The sequence below is a fragment of the Podarcis melisellensis genome (genome assembly GCF_964234715.1).
Source record: "Podarcis melisellensis genome assembly, chromosome: 6".
NCBI classification, from domain to species: Eukaryota; Metazoa; Chordata; class Lepidosauria; order Squamata; family Lacertidae; genus Podarcis; species Podarcis melisellensis.
In genome coordinates this window covers 33,153,349-33,166,937 of record NC_138538.1, presented here as the reverse complement: position 1 = coordinate 33,166,937, position 13,589 = coordinate 33,153,349, and the positions used below count along the sequence as shown (strand labels likewise).

General features: G+C 44.7%; 1 protein-coding gene across 2 annotated transcripts; it reads right to left on the bottom strand.

Annotated features, from left to right (window-relative positions):
- Positions 1-3,447: 3,447 nt before the first annotated feature.
- Positions 3,448-13,584, bottom strand: TMEM9 (transmembrane protein 9; the record flags this gene model as incomplete). 2 transcript variants are annotated; one of them, XM_081914478.1, is made up of 7 exons in its annotated part: positions 3,448-5,839; positions 6,561-6,692; positions 7,693-7,801; positions 8,890-8,981; positions 9,908-10,010; positions 12,221-12,375; positions 13,403-13,503. In XM_081914478.1, the coding sequence occupies 5 exons, from the start codon at positions 9,971-9,973 to the stop codon at positions 5,690-5,692; spliced, it is 549 nt and encodes a 182-aa protein (XP_081770604.1). In that variant the 3' UTR covers positions 3,448-5,689. The 2 variants fall into 2 exon arrangements, with proteins under 2 accessions (XP_081770604.1, XP_081770603.1); XM_081914477.1 differs by lacking the exon at positions 12,221-12,375 and having other exon boundaries at positions 13,403-13,584.
- Between the last annotated feature and the right edge of the window lie 5 nt (positions 13,585-13,589).

The following is a 13,589-nucleotide window of genomic DNA, read 5'->3' as shown; positions in this document are numbered from 1 at the left end:
TAGCAAAACGTGAAGGTGTCAATCTGGGCATTCTTTCTCTTTCCTCCCTGGCGAATTCTAGAAAGTTCCCCCAAACACTAGGAAATGAGCCAGAAACATCAGGAAGTAAGAGGAATGTGGGAAGTAGGATCCTAGATGGTGGCCTTTCCAAACCTCCTACATATTTAGTTATATGCTTCTTGTTTGGCCAAGGAATAAGTGGTGGAGGCTGGTCCATATGGGCAAATAGGGCACTGCCCAACCATCCTTAGTATGCCCTCAGTGTGCTACCACAGGCCTGTCTTGCAACCAGTTCAGAGAGTGGCATTGCCTGTCAGCTTCCTTCTCTTAGTCTCAGTGTTGTGCCTTGTAGGTCTCAGCAGGGAGCAGGAGGTTGGAAGCAAAACTAGAATTAGTTGACTCTGCCAGCCATTGACTCTGGCTCCACCTTCTGCTGAACTCCTTGTCTCCTTCTCCATCAGTTGTTGTTGTTTAGTCGTGTCCAACTCTTCGTGACCCCATGGAACAGAGCACGCCAGGCCCTCCTGTCTTCCACTGCCTCCTGCAGTTTGGTCAAACTCATGCTGGTAGCTTTGAGGACACTGTCCAACCATCTCGTCCTCTGTCATCCCCTTCTCCTTGTGCCCTCAATCTTTCCCAACATCAGGGTTTTTTCCAGGGAGTCTTCTCTTCTCATGAGGTGGAGCCTCAGCTTCAGGATCCCATCAGTAGCAATGGCCGTAAGACAGGATGCATGCATGACACAAACTGACACAAATCAAGCCACATGGGAAGGGACAGCTCCAGTAGCTACCAGTCTGTTTCTAGGCACAATTCAAAGGGATGGCTATGACCTATAAAGCCCTTCTGAATGGTTGGATGCAGAAGAATAGTGGGAAGAACCAGCTGGGGAACTCCCAGATGAAGATGCCTCAGAGCCAGGGGACTGGTGGTGGGATCACAATAAGTGGTTGGAGGGAGAAGACTGGGAGGAGGAGGTATCAGAGGCTGAAGAGGTAACAGAAGTCTGTTACCTCTTCATCCTCTAATACCTCCTCCTCAGTCTGACAGGTTTCTGACAGGTTTCTGTTATATGTGGAGGATAAATGCTTTCATGCTTAGACTTAGCTGCTGTTCCTGTCTCCATGGTTGGTTGTTGTATATATTACTGGTGTGTTTGTTTTTTATTCGTTTTTTGAATGTAGTAAGCTGCCCTGAGTGGTGCTTTTACCCCTGAAGGGTGGAATATGAAAGTATTATTAAGATAAAACAAAACAATGCCAAATATAGACAACAAAATAAAAAATGTTTTCAAAAATGGCTACCCACACCCCCCCCCATTTCCCCAACCATAGGAAGCTGCCTTATACCAATTCAAGCCATTGGTCCATGAAGCTCAGTGCTGCCAACGAAGACTGGCAGTGGCTGTCCAGGGTTTCAGGCAGGAGTCTCTCTCAGTCCTGCCTGGAGATGCTGGGGATCGAAGCTGGGATCTTCTGCTGGCAAAATCTCTCCCCACTTCTTGAAGAATGATAAGAATTTCAGCATGGCCTCTCACTCCAGAGGGAGCCTCAGGACACCTTTGTTCACCTTTGTTCACAATTACACACAGGTGCCTGGCAGATGCTCCCCTATAGTCAATAGCAGATGGTGTGGTGGGGCAGCAGTGTTCACCTGACCTCCTGACAGCTGAGTCACTGCTGCTTACTGCGAAGGAGAGGGGCAAGGTGGTGGGGAGGCCAGCACAGTGGAAACACAGCGACAGAGCCAATATGGTATTCCTGGTGGTGTGTTTGCATCAAGCTAAGCTCCCTGCCACTTTGGCCCTCTCCCTCCTTCTTGGAAAGCAGTGGTGACTCAGCTGTTGGGAGACCAAGTAAGTGCCACCATGACATTCACTACTGCCTGTTACCCTATACCATTTAGATGCAGTGTATGTGCCCTTCTCTCAAGACCGCCACTCTCTTCCAGTGTGGTGGCAGATGGTTGAAGTTTACCACTGCAGAGAACCATTCCATCTCTCTCTGTGTGTTTATGTGTGTGCCTAGGACCTCACAATGAAAGCATCTTAAAATTGATGTGGCCATTATCTAATCGAAATGCAATAGATATCTGGCATCCACATGGGAATTTTATTTCTCAAGCTTTTAAAAAATCATTTTAAACAAAACAATGCCAAGCTTGTCTTATAAACATCTGTGGTAATTTTCGGGTGTGTGCAAAAAGGTCTTTCTACATAACTTTTTTTAGGAGCTTAAGGACTGAATTACTAGGGTTGTGTGAAACATTAGGACAGAATCCAGCTATGCCTCAAAGAGAAACTTTAGGAGCACATGCCAAGACACGCTTGAAGAGCAACATCTGGAAACTTTTCCGAAGGAGAGGTGAGCCTGTTAGGATCTCCCTACTCTCTTGCAATTTCCATTCCTCTTTATCCCTTCTGCATCTCAAGATGTCTGATTAACATCTTTACCACCCATTAGGACGATAAAGGCTTATTGTGAAACAGAGGGAGGAGGTTTATTTATCTAGGTATTTACAAACCACCAACTCACAAGAAAAATATTGTGGCAGTGCACAGCAAAAAGGCAATAGAAACCTAAAACACAAGCCCAAATTAACAGCAATGCATGCTATAGGAAGGGTTGACAAAACAAAAAATGTTTTCAGCAGATGAAACATCAGAATTGAAGGTACCTGTCTGGTTTCAATAGGAACAGCCTTCCAAAATACTGGCGCCGCTAAGCTGAAAGCCATGGTTCTAATAGAAGCTAAATGAATCTGACGAATGAAACTAGGTGTGTGATTTTGCTTTGGATGAAGTCCAGATCCAGAACTGAAGTGATTTGGGCTATGTCCAAGGTGCAGCAAGGTGTCTCAGGAGTGGCTCAAAATGAATTGGCCCCTTCCTGAAGCCTTGCGTCCACCTTGGAGGCTTGGAGAGTACAGTCTTAGAATGTCTGTTAAAATGGATCAGATTTGGCAGCCACAATGCTCTGAAATCTTATTTGTGAGTAAGTGCAATGGAAGTCTGAGGGATCTTCTTTGATGTAGCCATGCGTAGGATCAAAGCTCATATATTCTTTGAATGCGTTGTTTCTCAGTTTAATTACTCAGAGGACTCATAGAATCAGCAGCTAAAATAACTTTGCCTTGCACTGCCACATTTTCTATTGGAAAAGTGTTGCATTTTCAGGGACAAAAAATAAAGGGGTGCTCTCTAAATATCACTTTGATTTGTTACATATTTGTCTGAGAAAACGGGCTGGCCTAAAATGACAAAAGGCCTTCAGGATTTCAAGAGATCTGAACAGAATCCACACGAGGGAGCACTTGAGTCAGATCAGATCAGTGCAGTATAGGTACCAAACAGAGGCCATCATTGAGAAAATACAAGAGGATAGACTATAGGCAGATCCTATTGCTTAGCGGAAGTGCAAAGGGTACATGAATCACAAAAGACACGGGTTACACACCAGTTTCTTTGTTTAATGAAAAGATGCTGCATAGTAACAAGGATTTCCCAATCTGCCAGAGATTCCTTAAGGGGAATGAACAGAACAGGTCATTTAATACATAAACATCTCTTTCATGCAGCAGGAAAAAGGTCATCCTTAAACACCTTTTGCTGTTGACTTTTTCATTGGAGAAACCATTATTACTACATGACATTACAGGAATGCACTAGGTTTAAACTACGCCCCCTTCACCAGTGGTACCATGCTGACAGGACAACCTGCTGTGGGTACCATGAAAACGGAAGCGTATCTCAATCTCCAGCCTCCAGACGCTTGTACTACCAGCTCATGTGGACTGAAGTCCAAAACAATGGGAGACCACCAATTTGGGGAAGGCTGGTATATGTGATATTACATATGCAGCAGCCATATTGCACATAGCTAGGCTGTCAACTGTGGACCAAGTAAAACAAAACTGATTACTGAGGACTGGAACGTCACTATGAACAACTGCCCATATTTGAATTGGCACCTTGTAAAGCCAAATTGAAATCCAAAGGGTAGTATTCAACTAAATCTTACTTAGAGTAGACCCAATGAAATTAATGGACATGACTAAGGCAGGCCTATTAATTTCAGTGGGTGTACTCAGAGTAAAACTTGACTGACTACACCCAATATTTTTATAAGCAACATTTCGCACTGGGATCGAGAGTCCAGTTTCTACGTACTGAAACAGACTCCCACAAGCCGAATGACAATTCTCCTTGCACAAGACACACATGAAAACAAATGCAAAGGTATTGTTTTATTATGAAGATTGTTATACTTTTGAACTACCTCAAGGGGACTTTTTCATCACAGTATAAAATAAATACACAGATAAATAAAAGCAGGGTCCATTTTGTTTGCAGATGCACAATTCTTGGAGGGTATACATCAAATCAAACTCGTTAACGTGTGGAAAACTGTGTGTTTGAAACAGGAAATGTGTGAGCAAGTATTTATTCTCCCCACTCATGCTTCCATGGAACCCAGTTTAAAATCTTAGACCTACTCCAACAAGCAATACAGACAACTCTCAACTTATGCAGGAATTTTGGGAATAGCACATAAAGCCAAAATTGTGTATAGTCAAAACACATTGGCTGCAATGGCAGGTGGCATTGCCAAAGTCTCCCCACCCCCCTGCCCCCCAAATGTGTGCCCCCTTTTCATTATTTTTTTATTCAAAATTTGCCAAGCGCATAAAGCTGAATGTGCACAAGTTAAATGCACGTAAGTTGCAAGTTACCTGCATCTTGTACCTCTGGATCAAATGAAGAGATTACAAGCATCTCCTTCCTGGCTTAGATTAACCACAGTTTCTTTTGACTTCCAGACCAGGAACTTGGGTTATCTTTAACAATGGTTTATTGTAACAAACCCTACTTTAAACAAAGTTTGTTACTGTTGACATAACAAAACTTTTATTACTTGCTTGGTGCAAAGTTAAGCAGTCTTAAAGTCTCCAAAGGAAGTGCTTCTGAGAGTTCATGATGTAATAGCTAAATGCATTTCATTTACGTTATCTTTTAATGATCAGAGCCAGAGCCTTCTCTTTGAAAGATTAGAATACTTCTCTGTCAGCTGCTTCTTCCTCTTTTGCAATAGTGAAAGTTCAACAACAAAATAATGCCCCGTTCTTCACAGTTAAGCTAGACGTTTGCCTGGCAGATTACAAGACACAGCACAATTTGCTGCTATTTTTATCTTCTGGAAAGATACAAAGAAGCTAAAGGTTGTTGTTTTCTGGACTTCCCACAGCTCACATTTAAATTAAGGGGCAACACTCACTGCTTGGTGAGTGAAATATAGTTTGAGACTGAGGGTGGAGAACCTGTCTGTGGCTGTCCAGGTATCACTGGACTCCAACTCCCATCAGCTCCAACCAACATGGCCAATGCCCAAGGATGATGGGAGACATAGCCAAGCAGCATCTTGGGGGTCACAAGTTCACACCTGTTTCAGATGATGGGGAAGACAAAGGGCTTCCACCTTATGGACTAGAATAAGATTGGGATGCACAGCCAGTGGCTTCTTTCAACTGAGCTTGCTTTCTAAGGGGGGAAAACAAGCAAAACAAACTAGAAAGGGCAAGTGCAACAAGTTTTAAGCTACAGGTCTCGGGGTTTGCATTGGCTAACAGAAATTACCTGCCCAGCTAACCAGCAGCTGCTGCTCTCTCCCGGACTGCAAACCTTCCATGAGATCTAGCTGAGCATCTTGTGTCGATCAAACACCGTCTTCCGCTGCTCCTGCACCTGACGCTTCCACCGTTGCTGGGCTCCCTCCACTCTCTCCAACACTGTGTTTGCCCGGGTGGCGGCCGAAGGGCGTATTGCTGCCAGTGAATGGGCGTCCTGCAACACCGAAAGAATAAACACCTCAAGGATCTCCAAAGGGGCAATGCATTTCAGAAGCACAGCAACAATGCTCAACAGTGACACATCAAAGGAAGCCTGAAACAGGCTCCCCCAACTTCCAGTCCCCAGATGTTGTTGGACTACAGCTCCCATCATCCCTGACTGTGCTAGCTGGGGCCAATACGGCTTGTAGTCCAATAACATCTGGAGGCCCAAAATTGGGGAAGTCTAATTGGATTCCTTTTAAGTGTTGACACCTTTTGGCAAGCCTTCATGGAGAAAAACCAACTGGAGGATCTCCGTGGCCAGAAAGATAAAATTTCAATGAAACTTTTCCAGTTTTGCACAGTTGGGATTGTACGGACCGTGTGCCTGCAGTTTCAGCATTCATCATGCAAAGCAGTTATCTGGCACATCATGGAAGTTAAAAAGGTCTGGCCAATGTCTGGGAAAGGATTGCAAGCCACAGTAAGGTGGAGAAGGCATCTGAGTGTCAGGGAGCAAAGCACTTTTATCTTTGGGGTTTTCAAAGGACTGGATAGAATATTGTCTGTCCTTTGGCGGATGAGTCATAAATGTGATGGAATATTCCCCTCTATTCTGTTGCCCCTTTAGAATGCTGATTAAGTTAGCAGATGCTGAGGTTAGGACTCACGCCTCATGCAGTCTACTTTTGCCCCAGTCTGCTCATTATTCAAGAGGAAGGCATCATGCTCACCTCGCTTTCCTCTTCATTGTGTAGGGGCTGGGTGTAGGCATCCGGCTTCCGGATGAGGGGGTCGACCACCATCAGAAAGACCATGTACAGCAGAAGGGCTCCAATCACTGAGAGGTAAATGATGATGATGACCTGCCAAAGGTCAGCAAGGAAACGGGATGAAGCAATTCTTAAGCCATCAGGTTCTGCAAGTCACACAGCCTATATTGCAACATACGTCTCTTCAGAATGATTTAGGAAGCATGATGTGACAGTTCCAAGTTAACCTTCAAGTTAGCAGGAATTAAACCACCCAGAAGCCAACTCCCAACTAGTGGAAAAAAACCCAGCTCATTTTGCCGCCACCCCCTTAATGTCAACAGGGTTCATCTAAGCTACAATTTCCAGAGAACCAGGGACTTTTGATGTGGCCACTGAGGCACAAGCTTGCTCCATGGACTTGTGCAGGACATACTACTCCTGCTATAAACCCATGCATGTACCTCCAGCTATAAATTATTCAAGTTGTGGAGAAAGTGGATAGAGTTTTCTCTCTCTCTCTCTCTCTCTCTCTCTCTCTCTCTCTCTCTCTCTCTCTCTCATAATACAAGAACTCAGGGACATCCAGTGATGCTGGAAGATTCGGGGCAAAGTATTGATTCACACCTTACAGGTCAACTATGGAATTTGCTGCCACCAGAGCCAGTGATGGCCCCCCAACTTGGACGGCTTCAAAAGAAGATAAGATATATTTGTGGAGGATAAGGCTAGCAATGCAGCCATGATGGTTATGTTCTGCTTCCACTGTCAGAGGCTGTGTAACTCGAAATACTGGGAATCACAGGTGGGGAGTTGAAATCAGGTCCTGCTTACAGGCTTCCCATGAGCATCTGGTGGGCTGCTGCCTGATCCAAGTGCTGGAGAAAAAGGGGCCCTTCGCCTCATCCAGCCGGGCTCCTCTTATGTTTGGAAAAGCCACATAAGAACCAGTGGACTAGACCTTCAGAAATGGTTGAGACAACCATCAGCGCTATGTCCTTCATGGGTAGACCCTCAACCCTACTCATCCCTGCCTCCAAAGTTGCCAATGGCCACAATTCTGTTTTATACAGTGAGAAGGAGAGGCAGTGCAAAGGCTCATCTTGTCTTGTACCTTGATGGTGGTGGTGCTTCGCTCTTCATACTTGCACTCACACAGCAGGCAATATGCCTCGACATCGTTCCCCGGCACAGGCATCGGCTCCACCACATGCAGGCAGTTGCTGCAATGATGGCAAGAGATGAGCATCAACAGCGGGAATCGAAGCTCTCCTCTGTCACAGAACGCAGCAGGAATGGCTGTCACCTGTGACTCTTCCATTCCCATCAGCCCCAGCCGATTATCAGGGTTAGTCTATTATATATTTTATTTAGCAAGCGTTATATATGTCGCCGAATGAAAGGCCAACCAGCTCTAAAGCACAAAGTAACGTAACATATTCCTTAGAAAATACTGATAAAATCGACAGACTTTAAATGGAAGTTAAACATTAATGGGTTGCATCCCATGCTAGTCATGCACAAAACAGATCCACTGAAATGCATGGACCAGAGTAATTTAGGTAATTCCAGTGGATCTACTCGGAATACAACTTGGTTGGATGCAACCTAATACAATGAGCAAAATACTGTAAAATGATCAGTTTTAAAAACAAATATACATAATAAAATTGCATGTATGGTAGGTTTGCCAAAACAACAACAACAAAAGTTTTTGCAGGCATGGGGGGGGGGGATACTATGAAGGCACTGTTCTAGTATGAATAGGTGGGGAGTTCCAGAGAATAGACTGATTGCCACAGTAAAAGGCTGATTTCTGACAAATGCACAGCAAACATCATGCTGCAGATCAAAGTGGGTGCCTATGGGGTAAGGCGATGGGAGTTCAGCTAGACTTGGTCAGTGCTGCAGGTGGCCATTGGGGATCCCTGTTCACGGCAGTGGGGAACCAAGGTAGAGTTTTCTGAGGTGGCACAAGACAGTCTGAACTTGAGCTCACTGCTTCCAACAAACCTTCCCATCAACATCAGGAAGGGATTGGAAAATGGTTGCAGATGTAAGATAACAACCATTTCTTCATTGTTTCCCTACCTTATGACTTCAAACTATGAATGGGGAATTGTAGCACTTTGGGAGGCCCTAATTCTCAGTAAGAAGCAGCTATTTACAAATCCTGACTATTTGCAGTAGCTGGTTTTGAGCCAGAGAGTCTTCTGGAACAGTCCCCTGAGGAACTATGTTGTACAGTTTTTGCAAAGGTCATTTGCTATGCCATTAGAGGATGTAAAACTTCAGTTGAAGATTGACTCACCAGTCCTTCTGCGACACATTCTTCTTGTAAATCTGTCCACTGATATTCCTATATGGGGGGCAGACACACTTGCAGCGGATGTCCTCAAAGCTCTAAAGGAGCAAAGTAAGATAGGAATGGAATAAAGAGTTTTTGGTAAAACATCCCACCACACCAGAGAATGAGATTTTCAGCAGGGTCAACACTTGATTTCACTAGTGAGCTTTCTCTCCTATCTAGTAACTGCAATATCCATTCGCATTGATATCCCGCCGGATCTTGAATACATGCCTGTTTCATTCCCCTGAATTTGAACTTTTTAATCCAATTGTTTTAACTGTTTTTTTTATAGTTCAGTGTTTAACACTCATACTATTTAATGGGCTAGTTTTAGTGTATATTTTTAATATGAGTGCTTTTAATATTTTAATGGAATAGTTTTATTGTGCATTTTAATTATGTATGAATTTTATAATTGATTTTATGCTTATAAACCACTTAGAAGCCATTATGGAATATAAGCAGTATTCAAATCCAACATTAATCATAATTAATGCAAATTATCTTTTTGTAAAAAAAATCCTAATAGCCGGATAGAAGTGGTTTGCAATCCATGTGTCAAAAATTCTGATAGAAAGCGGTTCTTAGTTAACTTAGTTAACCAAAATACAACTAGACAGTTGCCAACAAAAACCCAAGTATTACTGCATGGTTATGTGGGTGTTTGTTCAAAAGTACTGTTGAGCTCAATGTTGAGCTCAAAAGTACTGTTGAGCTTTACTTAAAAATGTCCTGAACCTCAGCCTCACATATAATATTATCAGCAATCAAATTAACCTGACCTTGAACATACAAAATGGGTAGGACAACATTTTTGGGAGGATGAACTCAGTGTAAGAGATGCACATGCAAAATCTCTACTCCCAAAGCCAACGGGACACTCAGCTTGGCCTGGAATGCTGTGCAATTACTTCCCTATGCAATGTCTCTTTGATTTCTCACTTGCATTGAGTGCTTTCACCACTGCCACCCCCTTCACCTTGCTGGTTTCTGATGGTGGTATTACAATACACCAAACCACAGCTGCAAGTAATACGAATTTCATGATTTCCTCAGAAATGCCACACAAGCATTGCAGGAACCTGAAACAAAAAAGAAGAAGTTAAGTCAGCAAACTCTTTCTGGAGTTCCGCATGTAACTCCTAGATGAGGCTGCGTCTCACTGACACAGAGTGCCAGAAGGTAGAATGTCAGAGATGGGAGAGTCCCCTTCCTCGAACCCTAGAGAGACATTGCCTGTCAGTGTAGACAGTACTGGGCAAGATGGACAGTGGTTTGATTCAGTACAAGGCCTCTTCCTTTGTCCCTGCTTTTCTGCTTAATTGTCAGTGTACCATGGACCATAGAGATGCCTCCTCCTTATATTTTGGCTCCAACCTCAGACTAGGTGCAGATGTGGGGACCAGGCCTATAAACACAAAGTAGCATAAAACGCAGCAATAGGAAAGTCAACTTGGGTTTGCTCCCAGGTGAGAGACTGGGGCAGCTACAGGCAGGGGAGGGAAATGTCAGTTAACTTGACATCAAAATAACAGTTGGACAGCCTGGGAGCATCTCCAGTGAAAGCACAAATGCAATTCACAAACACACATCCATTTTGTGACTTTGCTCATTCATATTTTTTTGCTGATTTATATTGTTTTCCTTTTATTTATTCTACAATGGGAGTCGTAGTTCAAAACATTTGGAGGTCACAAGGTTGGTAAAGCGTGGATTAAAGTATACGGAGCACAATTGTTTAGCAACAAACAATCTTAAGTAATTTTTTTGAAGTACAGCAAGCCCACAACTTATGTGGGGGTTACGTTCTGGAGATCAGGCCTAAAACCAAAATCGCATATAGTCAAAACATATTGTATTCAATGGCGGGTGGGATTGCCAAAGCCTTTTTTCCAGAACCTTTGCACCCCTTTTAAATTATGTTTTGGTTTGGTTTTGCCATGCATGTAAAGCTGAATGTGCATGATTTTGTAAAAAAAAGAAAATTGCATAACCTGCAGGCTTACTGTATATGAAACTATGAAAGTAGAAAGTGAGGAATTCTTATGCCACTCATAGGTAAAGGTAAAGGTACCCCTGCCCGTTCGGGCCAGTCTTGCCAGACTCTAGGGTTGTGCGCTCATCTCACTCTATAGGCCGGGAGCCAGTGCTGTCCGCAGACACTTCCGGGTCATGTGGCCAGCGTGACAAGCTGCATCTGGTGAGCCAGAGCAGCACACGGAACGCTGTTTACCTTCCCGCTGGTAAGCGGTCCCTATTTATCTACTTGCACCCGGAGGTGCTTTCGAACTGCAAGGTTGGCAGGCGCTGGGCCCGAACGACAGGAGCGCACCCCGCCGCGGGGATTCGAACTGCCGACCATGCGATCGGCAAGTCCTAGGCGCTGAGGTTTTACCCACAGTGCCACCCGCGTCCCTATGCCACTCATAATAGTATACAAATGAGTCATCTGGGGCAGTTCTTTACCTGTAATGCCAAACCATGGTTGAGATGAGTCCTGGGCTTCTAGGAACCCAGTTTGCAGGGCAAATGTAAATGACAGGTTGCTGGTTTAGTATATTCCGTGGCAAATGGGTTTGTTACAAACTAGATTTCCCACTATTTAAACTGGTTTAGGGAAAGGTCTGTGTAAGGCCAAGGTTCACTCATATCACACTGAAACATAGAATCACAGAATTGTAGCGTCGGAAGGGACCATGAGGATAATTTAGTCCAACCTCTGCAATGCAGGGAATCTTCTGCCAAATGGGGTTCGAACCCATGACCCTCAGATTGAGAGTCTCATGCTCCTGAATTGGACCCTGCACGTAATTCCCATGGAAAATTCATCAGTACAGTATGTGATGATCGCTACTACTGACTCAGGTGGCTTAAAAAAAGAGAGAGAAGCTTCACAGAGGATTGTGCCGTCAAGGGCTATTGCAGATGACAGCTGAATAGAACCTGCACCTTCAGACATCGTATACCTCTGGTGCGGAGGTCAAACAAAAGGAAACGTATGACTAAGCAGGGATACATTTCCATATGCCCTCCCGAAGGAATGCAATGAAAAGGGATCAATCGGCAGCATCCTGCGTGCAGATAATATTCTCTCCGGCAATTAAAACCCCTTCATTGAGCATGTCCGCACATTCACTCTCAGCATAGAGAAAACCGACCAGTTTGCAGAAATTTGGCGGCCCCCAAATTTAGCGACTGGAGGATGCAAACGAAGCCACGAAGCTCTCCCCCCATCCCGCTTGCCCCCCATAACCGGGGCGAGGAATTATTCGCTATGCAATATAATACCCACCGAAGATGCAGCAGCTCCTAGAAGCAGAAGAATCCACGCTAATCTCCACTGGTATTTTTTTCCCCTGCTGACATCATCAAAACAGACACTGCTCGCAACCAACCAAAAGCCTTGTCCCAGAGGAAGCGTTGAGGGATCGTTTATAATTTCCTACCCTTGGATTCACAAGAAAAAGTAAAGAAGAAAAGAGGCGCTCTTGTGGATTAAAAGATTCGACAGCTAACATACACGCAAGGCGACTGCACGTTTGTACGCATTTGCCTACGAATTCGAAAGGCAGGAAAAGGTGATCAGGCTGGCTTCGTTTCAACTTTGCAGGTTGCAGATTGACCCTGCAGTTTTGGAAAACCATGTCATTCTACTCCTCCTCAGTTGCTGTTAACAACAACGACACAGTATCAATATGCATGACAATTGACAGAGTAGTTTTAGCACCCACCCAAAAAAAGCCCCAGGTCCCGGCAATTTATAGTCTAGGTTTCGACTGAAGGGGAAAACAGGAGGGCAGAAGAAGGAAAGAGTCCCAGCACAAAGAGATTAAGTAGCCTACGCAAACACAGTTCCATAATTCAGTTCCATAATTTCCCGCAGCCTAAGGAAACAGTGCCTTTGAACATGTGCAGAGCTCCCTGCACTTGTGTAACGGGAATCACCACCCTCTCTGCTTTTAACGGTATGAAGGAATCGCCGTCTAACCGAGGATAGAGAGAGAGTAGAAAAACGGGCTATTTACAACCTACTGCAGAAAAGTCTAATGCGATGGTACGGTAATTTTTAAAAGTGCTGTGTTCCTTTCGCCCCACGGGAATCGAAACTTTGCTCTTCTTTTATCAAGCTCCGTTCCTCCTCCTTTTGAAGCAGCCTCTTAGACCTGTTTGGTAAGAGCGCACGAGACTCTTTAATTTCAGCGTTGTAGGTTCGAGCCTCACGCTGGGCAAAAGATTTCTGCATTACATGGAGATCGACTAGATGACACTCGTGCTCCCTTCCAACTCTACAATTCTATGGTTCTAGTCTAGTCGAACGCGATAGGGATCCTGTGGTCCTCCAGATGTTGTTGGATACCAACGCTCACATCAGCACCGGCCAGCATAGCCAGTGGTCCGGGATGATAGGAGCGGCACATGTCAAAGCGGCGCATTGAAGGCAACGCACCACACCAGGGGGCGCAAAGTTACGCACCCTTCCATGGACTGGCAGGTCTTCCTTCTGAGTAAGCAGCGGCACTTGGCTCCGCGAGTTCTGCAGCTGGCCAGGGAGCTCAGCTTGCTCGAGGAGCAAAGTGTTAATGAAATAGATAGGAAGTGGCGTAGCCGAGGAAGGCGGGCTCCAGGGGGTGGGAAGTGTGCCTTGCTGGTGGGCATGAGGT